Source organism: Ahaetulla prasina, chromosome 1 (assembly GCF_028640845.1).
Source record: "Ahaetulla prasina isolate Xishuangbanna chromosome 1, ASM2864084v1, whole genome shotgun sequence".
NCBI classification, from domain to species: domain Eukaryota; kingdom Metazoa; phylum Chordata; class Lepidosauria; order Squamata; family Colubridae; genus Ahaetulla; species Ahaetulla prasina.
In genome coordinates, this window is record NC_080539.1 from 1,404,902 (window position 1) to 1,415,782 (window position 10,881).

General features: G+C 49.5%; 1 protein-coding gene across 1 annotated transcript; it reads left to right on the top strand.

The window, feature by feature from the left end:
* Positions 1 to 1,110: 1,110 nt before the first annotated feature.
* LOC131188595 (dehydrogenase/reductase SDR family member 13-like) lies at positions 1,111 to 9,837 on the top strand. The gene is made up of 4 exons (XM_058163948.1): positions 1,111 to 1,229; positions 2,584 to 2,707; positions 5,370 to 5,681; positions 9,314 to 9,837. The coding sequence occupies exons 2-4, from the start codon at positions 2,611 to 2,613 to the stop codon at positions 9,571 to 9,573; spliced, it is 669 nt and encodes a 222-aa protein (XP_058019931.1). The 5' UTR covers positions 1,111 to 1,229; positions 2,584 to 2,610; the 3' UTR covers positions 9,574 to 9,837.
* Positions 9,838 to 10,881: the final 1,044 nt, after the last annotated feature.

Here is a 10,881-nt window from a genome sequence, read left to right on the forward strand (position 1 = left end):
GTGTGTCCAATTGCACTTGGCCAATAAAAATTCTGTTCTGTTCTATCCTGCAGAGCCAGTGTTGGGAGACCTGCGCCATCCTCTGGTCTGACAATAGCACTGCATCCCATTTTTTTGGAAATGCCCTTTTTCCCCCTTTTTTTAATTATTAAATTTATTTGCCACCCATCTCGGTGCAAAGCGACTCTTTCAAAGACCACATGGATGCTGCAATGACCATAAATATAATGGCCATAAATAATTTTAATCCATTGTTCTTTGTTGATGTAAGACTTATCTGAAAAGATTGTGAAAATCGTGCCCTGAGCCAGGATATCTCCGCCTGTGCAATTTTTTTTAAAATTTTATTTTGTCACAACATTATATACAAGCACATACATTGAAAGGAAACAATAGGACAGGAACGGTAGGCACATTTGTACTCTTATGCACGCCCCTTATAGTCCTCTTAGGAATGGGGTGAGGTCAATAGTAGACAGTTTTTGGTTGAAGCTTTTGGGAGTTGCACTGAGTCTGGTAGTGCATTCCAAGCATTAATAACTCTGTTATATTTTCATATTTTCTGCAATCAAGATTGAAGCGGTTAACATTAAGTTTGAATCGATTGTTTGCTCTTGTATTATTGTGATTGAAGCTGAAGAAGTCTTTAACAGGAAGGACATTGCAATAGATGATTCTGTGTGTTAAACACAGGTCTTGTCGGAGTCTGCGGAGTTCTACGTTTTCTAATCCCAGGATTTCAAGTCTGGTGGCATAAGATATTTTGTTGTAATCAGAGGAGTGGAAAACTCTTCTTGTAAAATATTTCTGGACATGTTCAATTGTATTGATGTCTGAAATGTGGTATGGGTTCCAGACAGGTGAGCTGTATTCAAGAATAGGTCTAGCAAATGTTTTGTATGCTCTGGTTAGTAGTGTAGAGTTTTTGGAAAAGAAAAAAAAATTCTAAGATGTTGCTTAACTTTAATTCTGGGAGTTGCCAAGGTTGAGAAAGACAAGCTTCACTGTGCGACACCACAAAAACTGCAGGCACACAAATGCAGGCCCGGCTTCTGGATGCCCATCGATGGCTGGGCGATCTCAGTGAATCTTTTCTCTGCCCTTTCCTAGGTGGAAATGCAGGGATCGGGAAGGCCACAGCGGTGGATCTGGCCCGGAGAGGCGCCCGTGTCATTCTGGCATGCCGTGACAAAGCGAGAGGAGAATCGGCCGTGTACGACATCAGACGGGTAAGCGCCTGCCGTGAGGTTCTCTACATTCTTCCTACATTTAGGTGTTTTCCTGATGGTTTTTATTCATTTATTTAGCGTGTGGCATCTGCAGAGGTTGTGCGATCCCTGATATGCAACACGGATCAAACACACGATACGTGGAAATGGAAATCTATGTTTAAATGAAGCGTCAACAAATACGTGAATATCAAATAGGTGGACAGTACAATAGACGAGATAAAACATTACCTTATGGTAAAACCATGATAAAATTGCCATAATATCACAATGGGGTAGATGTTATATATCGATTTACAACAATTCATTTAGTGACCTTTTAAAGTTACACCAGGCCTGAAAAAAGAGACCAAAGACCGTTTTTCACACTTACGACCGTTGCAGCATCTCTATGGTCATTAATCGATATTAAGATGATTGGCAACTGACTCATATTTATGACGGTCGCACTGTCCAGGGGTCATGTGATCCCCTTTTGTGACTTTCTGACGAGTAACGTTAATGGGGAAACCAGATTCACTTAATATGTTACTAACTTAACTTCTGTGATTCAGAAAGGTCATAAAATGGGGCATGATTCACTTAACAACTGTCTCGCTTAGCAACAGAAATTTTGGGTTTGATTGCAGTTGTAAGTCGAGGACAAATTGTAACACCCTCACAATGCACACCTCCAGAGATCCCTCACCCTCCTGTTCCCCCACTGCAGATCCTCCCCAAAGTTGGCCTTAAGGTCGCCAGTATCTATTTGAGCATTTTTTCCAGTTTTATAGTTTTATTACAATTTTTAAGTTGTTTAATTTTAGATTCTGCCCAGAGTTGATTATAAGATTGATGGCTATATACAGGCACTCCTTGACTTACAACCACAGTTGGGCCCGGAATGCCTGTTGCTAAATAAGATGGTTGTTAAGTTCATCAGACACAATTTTACAACTGTTTTTGCCATGGTTGTTAAGCAAATCACTGCAGTTGTTAAGCAAATCACACGGTTGTTAAATGAATACAGTTCCTCCCGTTGACTTTGCTCTTCAGAAGATCACAAACAGTGATCACGTGACCCTGGGGATGCCACCACCACCAATCGGAAATGACGCTGGTTGCCAAGCACCCAAATTCTGATCACATGATCCCTGGAGATGCTGCAATGGTCGTAAGTTTGAGGACTGGTCATAAATCACTTTTTGTCATTGGCATGGTCACTTTGAAGGGTCACTAAACCAATGGTCATAAGGACTGCCGGTATTGTTTTATTACGCACCACCCAGAGAGATCAGAAGGTGAGTAAACCAGGATCAGCCTTTGAATTCACACCGGATCCCGAGGCTCAGGATTCCTTCCGCTCCTTTTCCAGGAAAGTGGGAACTCGGAGGTGATCCTGATGATCCTGGATCTGGGCAGCCTGAACTCCGTGAGAGCTTTTGCGCAGACCTTCTTGGAATCGGAGCCCCGTCTGGACATCCTCATCAACAACGCAGGTGGGGGCAGAGCAGACCCTCCTCGGGGTCTCCGCTGGGTGAGGAAGGGGAGAATATTCTGGCCGTCTCCGGTGTTTCTCTCCTTTCAGGGATTTGGCCATAACTCGAGAAGCGGCTCTCTCCCATTTGTGGCTGTTCATTTTTTCTATACTGCCTTCTTTATTATTTTTGCAAGTAACTCAAAATGGCTTTTGAGATCCAACACGCCTACCTCTTCCTGTTTTCCTGAAAACAACCACCCTGTGAGGAGGGTTGGGCTGATAGAGAGATCGGCCCAAAGTCACCCAGCTGGCTTTGTGCCTAAGGCGGCACTAGAACTCGCAGCCTCCTGGTGATTGGCCAAAATCACCCAGATGGCTTTCATGGCTAAGGCAGGATTTGAACTCATGGTGTCCCATTTAGTAGGCTTAACCACTGGACCTGTGATGGTGAACCTATGGCACGTGGACCCATTTCTATGGGCACGCAAGCCGTCATCCTAGATCAGCTCCACCGCACATGAGCACGTGCCTCCCGCCAGCCGGCTGATTTTCGGATCTCTGCCACGCATGCGGGAGATGTGCGTACATGCCCCGACTGCCTCTTCACTCCCAGGGGTCTCCATGCAGCCCGTTTTGGATGCCAGGTAAGTACAGGGCTCGCACAGAAGCTCTGGGAGGGTGAAAAATGGGAATTCCAGAAACGAGCCATTTCCAGCCTCTGGAGGGCTGGGGGAGGCTGTTTTCGCCCTCCTGGAGGCTGCAGGAAAGCCTCCGGACCGTCTGGAGCCTCTGGAGGGCAAAAAAACGGGCCTACCGGAAATCCGGAAACCGTGGCTTCAGGGAGGCCTGCTAGGACCAAAAGGGGTCATGCGTGGATGTGCAGAGTGGGTGGGTAGGGGAGCACAGGGGGGTGGTCGCACGCACCTGGGCAGGGGGCGGGGCAACGTTGGAGAGATTGTGCATGCATGCGCAGCAGGCGGGGCATCCGGGGGGCATTGCATTATGGGTGTGGGCACGCGCTTTTGGCACCCGAGGGAAAAAAGGTTCGCCATGACTAGACCAAACTGACTTAAAAAGCCTATTGCCTTAACTCCTAGACCAGGGGTGTCAAAGTCGATTTCATTGTGGGCTGCATCAGTTGTCCTCGGGGGGGTGGGGGGGGCCTGGCCGAAGTGGTCACAGCCGACTGAGCATGGCCCGAGTGGTGTGGCCAGCTCAACATCCCTTGTGTGTGAGGCAGTGTGCGGGGGGCTCGTCCTGTGGGATGAGGTGAAGCGATGGAGGAGGTGGAGTGGGGGCGCTGCCGCCGTGAGGCAATACAGGGGGTGGGGCGGCTGGTGCCGGAAACTATCAGCCATCGTGTGCTCACTGCCCTTTGTGTGTGGGGGGGGGCGACGTTTTCCAGCAGCACCCGCAACCTGGCGGACCCTCAGCTGGTGCAATCTGCGGCTCCACCAAGTGGCCGTCAGAGCAGCACACACGCAGTGGCATCAGCAGCCGGCGCAGTGGGGAGGAGGCACGTGATGCGGACCGCTGGACTCACTTACTCCGTCCCACTGTCTTTTTTTTCTTGCAGCTGGAGAGCAGGTCGCCACTGGTCATTGTCTCTTCGCCCCCCTTGTGGGTCTTGCCCTTGGCCCCTGCATGGAAGGTGTTCCCCTCGTGTACCCGATGCACCTTGGGTCCTCGGCCCCGCCCCAGGCTGCCGCCACCGCTGCTCAGCAAACCCACCCAGCCCGAAGGAAGTGAAGCGACCAGCTGAGTAGAGGTGGTAGAGCACGCCCAGGCCCAGCAGGCAAAAGGCAGCCACCACCAGCGGGGCTAGCTGGATCCCCGTTGGTGCCATGGCCACACAAGCCCAGCCAGGATCGCGTGCTTCTCCCCATCACTGCTGGGTCCAGGCGTGCTTTATCACCTCTACCTGGCCTTTCTAGCCGGCCACTTCACCTCCTTCATGCTGGGTCAGCCTGGTGCTCCTGGTGGTAATGACAGCGGCCGGATGGACCTGTGCGAGCAGCTGGTGGCCTCGGGTGGCAGTGGTGCCGAGGTGTGTCAGGTGTGCGAGCGGAACGTGCTCCACACACGGGCCAAGGGACAGATCTGCAAGGGGGCTGAAGAGATGACCAGCAGTGACCTGCTTTCCAAACAAGCAAGGAAAAACAGATGGTATGGCAGCAGCCGCCCCACCCCCTGCCACCCCTTTTCTTTTCTTTTTTTTAAATTTGCATTTATATCCCGCCCTTCTCCGAAGACTCAGGGCGGCTTACAGTGTGTAAGGCAATAGTCTCATTCTATTTGTATATTTACAAAGTCAACTTATTGCCCCCCCAACAATCTGGGTCCTCATTTTACCTACCTTATAAAGGATGGAAGGCTGAGTCAACCTTGGGCCTGGTGGGACTAGAACCTGCAGTAATTGCAGGCAGCTGTGTTAATAACAGGCTATCTTACAGCATGAGAGGTTGTTAAGCGAACTGATTGTTCACTATCAGGTGTTTTTGAACAAAAATGCTATAAATTACGATCACCTGACACGTTGCCAAGGACAGGCCAGTTGCTAAGCTCCCAAAACGCGATCGTGCGGCCACAAAGGGGAGCCACTGGAACTTCAGAGCCGGGTTGTAACTGTGAACCTGTTCATAAGCCAAGGACTACTTGTAATCCGCTTATTTTTCTGGCAGGGGTCTTCCAGGCTGGCCAAACGGCTGATGGCTTTGACCAGGCCTTCCAGGTCAACCACTTGGGCCACTTCCTGCTGACCCACCTGCTCCTGGACCGGCTGAAGCGCTGCGCCCCGAGCCGGGTTATAATTCTGTCCTCAAGTGCACACATGTTTGGGAAGATTGACTTTCGGACCATCCACAAGCCGGTGGAGGGAATGTGGAAAGCTCTACGTTCGTACGGTAGCAGCAAACTAGCCAACATTCTCCACGCGAGAGAGTTAGCCAAGCGGCTGGAAGGAACCGATGTTGCCTGCTACGCGGTTCATCCAGGTGAGTGGAAGTCCGGCTCCAAGGTGCCCCAGGTGGAGCCCCCCCCTCCATCCGTATGGGGCTCTGCCAGGCATTTCTCTCCAACTGGGAGCTCCCTCCACCCCTTCTGCAGAAAGACCCCAGGAGTTTCCTCCATCAAGCTCAGCTGGCGAGGGAGAGGTCTCCCACCTTCCCAGGTTCAGAATCCTAGGACCTTAGAGTGGGAAGGGCCCTTGGAGGTCTTCTAGTCCAACCCACTGCCTAAGGCAGGGATGAGACTCTCCCCAGTCTTTTACTCTTCTTCTGCCTTTTCCGCTCCTTCCTTCCTCCTCCTCCTCTCCTCCTCTCCTCCTCCTCTTCCTCCTCCTCCTTTTATTCCTCCTGCCCCCCCCAACTACTCCTCTGCCTTCTCTTCCTCCTCATCTCCACAAACCCATTCCCTTTTAACATTAAGTTACCCAGTTGGGTAATCAAACATCTGCAAGAAAAGAAGGAAGCTCAGAGACCACCAAAGACCCGCCAAGCTCCTCTTCCTCCTCTGTCCTCCATCCTCCTCTTCACAAACCTCACTCCCTTCTAGCACTGATGATGTAACCTAGCTGGGTGATGAAACTTCAACACTTCAACAACCTGAGCTACAAATATTTTATACATTATTATTTAATATTATTTGCTTGTATTAGCCATCCCACTGCAATGGATTCATGTGTTCAAAGCAGCATGCAGGCTCTCTCACACACACACACAAAATCACATACACACCATTAGCGCTCAATGTCAGCTCTTGGTGTTCTGAAAAATTTTCTGTGTTGCCCAAATGGCCCATGATTCCTGGGGAGGCGGGAGGGAGGGAGAGGTGCTGTGCGAAGGGGTCATACAGGATCTCGACTCCTCCCCATCTGGGCAACTGGAGCAAGTTGGAGTATTTGTGCAAGTATTTGAATGTTGTGGGCTCCTGGGTGCTCTCTGAGCTGGGTGGTTTTCTTGCAGATGTTTCATTACCCGACTAGGTGACATTATCAGAATCGGCAGATTTCTGGACAGACTGAAATTTAAGATGCCAGGAGCTGACAGGATGAATCCTTAGTGATGCTGGGGGAGCAACCAGATCCAGAGAGTCCTTTAAATCCTGTTTGTTTGTTTTTTCACTTCCTTTTGCTCCTCAGTAGAAAACGAGCATTCCTGCCAGTCGAGGTGGAGACTTTTCACCCTGCATTCTTAGAATTATTTTCACCCTGCATGATTAAAAATTATGGGAGGCCAAAGGAAGGATTTGTTCAGAAGGGCTGAGCTACTTTTCTATCTCTTTCTGGAGCCTTCCAGCCGATCCTGGGCACGGAGGGTCCTGGCAGCCAGAAGGCTGGGTATCGTGGCCTGAAACAGGGGCAGGATTGTTCCTCTGTCTACGGAGATTTTCCGTCATCCAGGTCAGGGTTGTCCCAAAGGTGCTTTTTTCAAGAGGCAACTGGACTTTCTGGTTTTTTTGCTTTGAAGATATTTCGCTTCTCATCCAAGAAGCTTCTTCAGCTCTGACCGGATGATGGGGAACGGAAGGATTTCTACTCCTTGCAGGCAGCTGGTTATTTGCATCCTTTTAGAGCAGTGGTTCTCAACCTTTATAGTGCTTTATAGTCCTTTCATACAATTCCCCACGATGTGGCGACCCCAACCGTAAAATTATTTTTTTTTAGGCAGCGATCTCAGCGCACCTCAGCAGCCGCAGAAGGGGGGGGGGAAGCGGCAAACTGTGTTTTTTTAAATTTATCGCGCCTGAAGCCGTATTGGCTAGCGATCTGAACTGCTTGCGATTGCCTTGAGGACGGAGGCATTAAAGCGGAGACTCCTCCCCTATTAAGTTTATCGCGGCTGAAGCCAGATTAGGCTAGTGATTGGGAGTGATTAAAGCTGGCTTGAGAGGGAGACATCAGAGCAAAGATTTCTCTCTTTTTTAATTCATCGCACCTGAAGCCGAATTCGGCTAGCGATTTGAAGAGCCTGCAGCTGGCTTGTGGGGTCAACCATTGGAGCACGATTCTTCGACTCGCAAGTATACTTCCCATATTTCCGATGGTCTTAGGCGACCCCTGGCAAATCGTCATTCGACCCCCAACGGGGTCGCGACCCACAGGTTGAGAACCGCTGTTTTAGAGGGTCTTTGAGGTCCCTTGGAGATTTCTCCAAGTGTTTTCTGCTCTATGTTATCATCCTGCAACCAAGAAGGCTCCACACCCATTTGCACCACTCAGGTGACCCTGAGGACACCGACAAACCTCCAGGTGGCCTCAACGACCCTCTAAAAGGATGAAAATGACCAGCTGTCTGCAAGGAATGTAAATCCTTCCCTTCTCCACCATCCTCTCAGAGCTGAAGAACCTTCTTGGACGGCAAGTGAAACATCTTCAAAGAAAAACCAGAAAGTCCAGTTGCCTCCTAAAAAAGCCCCTTTGGGTTTGTTCCTGTGGGCTTTGAGGCTCTGAAATTACTGGATGGGGGCCTCCTCCTCCCCCCACCCCAATGATTGCAGATACTCATTATGGACAACCTAGTTTTCTGCCATATGGAAGCAAGAAAAGAATAACAGGGAAGGAATAACTTCCCCACAGTTGTTTCACGTTTACACCCACATCTTCTAACCAACTCGGGGAAAAGACAGAAAAGTCATTATACAGGGACTCTGGGCCACTGTAACCGTCGTAGATATGAGTCAATTGTGCCAAGTGGCTGAAATTTGATCATGTGACCCTTGGGGATGATGCATCAGTTGTAAGTGTGAAAAATAAGTTACTTTTTTCAATGCCATTTTAACTTTGAATGGTCGCTAAAGAAAAATATGATAAGTTGTGGACTGCCTGTATTAGCCAACTAATTCCTATGGATTCGTGTGTGCAACCACACACAGATATATGCACTATTTTAACCAACTCAGGGAACAGACAGATGATTATGTAATATTATCTATTTGAATCTATTAGCCACACAATGAAAATGGATTCAGATGTACAATGCAGCGCACACGTGTTCACACACACACAAACAAACTCCCTTTGCACCATTGCCCACTCACTTCAGCGTTGGGTCTTCCAAAAAATATTTAGAAGTTGCCCCAAGGCTGCCAAAGGGCAGTAGTAGGTTTCAAATCCCCTCGCTACCGGTTCACTCGTGAATGCTCATGTGTGCGCACAATGCTTCTGTGCATGCTCAGAAACATCCGGATGGGTGGGCGGAGCCTTCCACCTGTCACCTTTGGAAGCCATTCTAGGCCGGAAGCTTCTGTGCTGCCACTTTCTCATGTGTAGGAAAATAGGAGCTGGGATTTAGTAGAGGAGCCCATTAGACATAATAACATTCTTCCTGCCAGTCAAGGCCAGGCCAGTCCTGCAGCTGGAGAAGGACTGATGTCTCGAAATGGGATGGTTGGCGATTGGAGCATGTGATCGGCAGAGGAGTCAGGGGGTGGTTTTGGAGTTTTGGTTTGACCACTGCTACCAGTTCACCCGAACTGGGATGAACTGGTGGCCACCCACCACTACCAAAGGGGCAACAGGGGTTGTGCGAAGGGTTCATTCGGGATCTTCTCCTCCATCTGGGTCACCTTGAGAGGTGCTTCCTTCCGTCCTGGGCTGTTCACACAACCAACTCTCTTTTGCTTTCAGGATCTGTTAGAACTGAACTTGGTCGCTCTTTTTTACGGTGGGTATTTCGGGTGTTTGGGTTCATGAAGCTGTTTAGACGAGATTGTGATGCTGGCGCTCAGACGACCATCTACTGTGCCACTGAGGAGGGCATCGAGAGGCTGACCGGGAGATATTTCGTGGACTGCCGGCCGAAGGTACCCTGGCCACAAGCCCATGATGACCAGCTGGCCAAGAAGCTCTGGGAATTCAGTGAGAGGCTGCTGGGACTGACCACTTAAGACGGGAAGAGACAGAGACAGAGTTTGGGGTCACCGAAAGCTGGCATCCTATTAACCTGGAAGATCAAACTGCAGGGAATCTGGAAACTTCCGAGAGGTTGTGGTGTGGCTGAGACAACCGTTGAATTTCCAAGAACTTAAAAAACTGGAAAGTGTTGTGGGGTTTGTCGTGGAGAGTTGCTAAGCATTGGCCATAAGAATCTTTTAAATAAAAAAATAACTCTATCAAGTTGTTGGTCTCTGTTTTCTCCACCAGTGCTGGAAGGGAGGGGAGCTTGCCAGGAGGAGGAAGAGGACGAGTCTTGCAGAGATTTCATAAGCCAACTTGTAGTGGCCTGTAGGCCGCCCTTCCAGCAGTCAAATCAGAGGAGGAGGTATGGGAGTCAGGATCAGCTTCAGGGCAACCTGAGAGCTCTGAGGGGGAAGAGGGAATGGAGCTGGCAGAGAGAGAGAGAGAGAGGCGAAGCCTGGGCCATCCATCAGCCCTCCGATGGAGAGTCAACAGCCCCCAGGTCTGGAGGTGGCTGATGAGGAAGAGGAGGAGCAGCTGGGTCCAGTGTCTGATGTGCCGATGCACAGAAGGCAGAGGAGAGGAGAGCAGTGGAAATCTATGGGCCGGCCCTTGGGACGGAAGAGCCACCACTGCTAGTGAAGCTCTACCCCAGCCCTAGGAATAAAAGGCAGGGCATGGAGATGAGTAGGTGTGGTAGACAACTATTCATCTCCCTGCCTGACAGTCTTGTTAGCCTGCTGTGAGACAGAAACTTTTTGCTGCTGGAGCTCCTAATAAGGAAGCGTTGATTGATTACAGAGGATTTGTCATGTTTGGGGAGCTGGGTCAGAACACAACTAGATAATGTCAGAAGGCAGTGGCATTTGCTCTCTGTTTACCTACAGTGGGGTTTTCCTCTTGGTATTGCCTTGATTAGGCTGCTGTTTACTGTGAAGCCATTGGTGAGCCACTTGTAGATAAACAGAGAGAAAATCCCCCTTCCTTCTAGCATTGATGCTGTTACCTAGTTGGGTGATGAAATGTCTACAAGGAAAGAGATCAGAGAGCACCTAGGACCCCACAGCCCACCTCCTCCTCCTCCTCCTCCTTTAGAATTCACTTCTAGTTGTACCTGGATATTGTCCAACAGCAATTTTGGCTCCTTGTGAAAACAGACCTCCGGAAGGTAGCTACCTACTTCATTCTACAGGTAATCCTCGACTTTTGACCACAACGGAGCCCAAAATTTCTGTTGCTAAGCGAGACAGCTGCTCATTGAGTTTTCCTCCATTTTATGACATTTCTTGCCCCAGCTG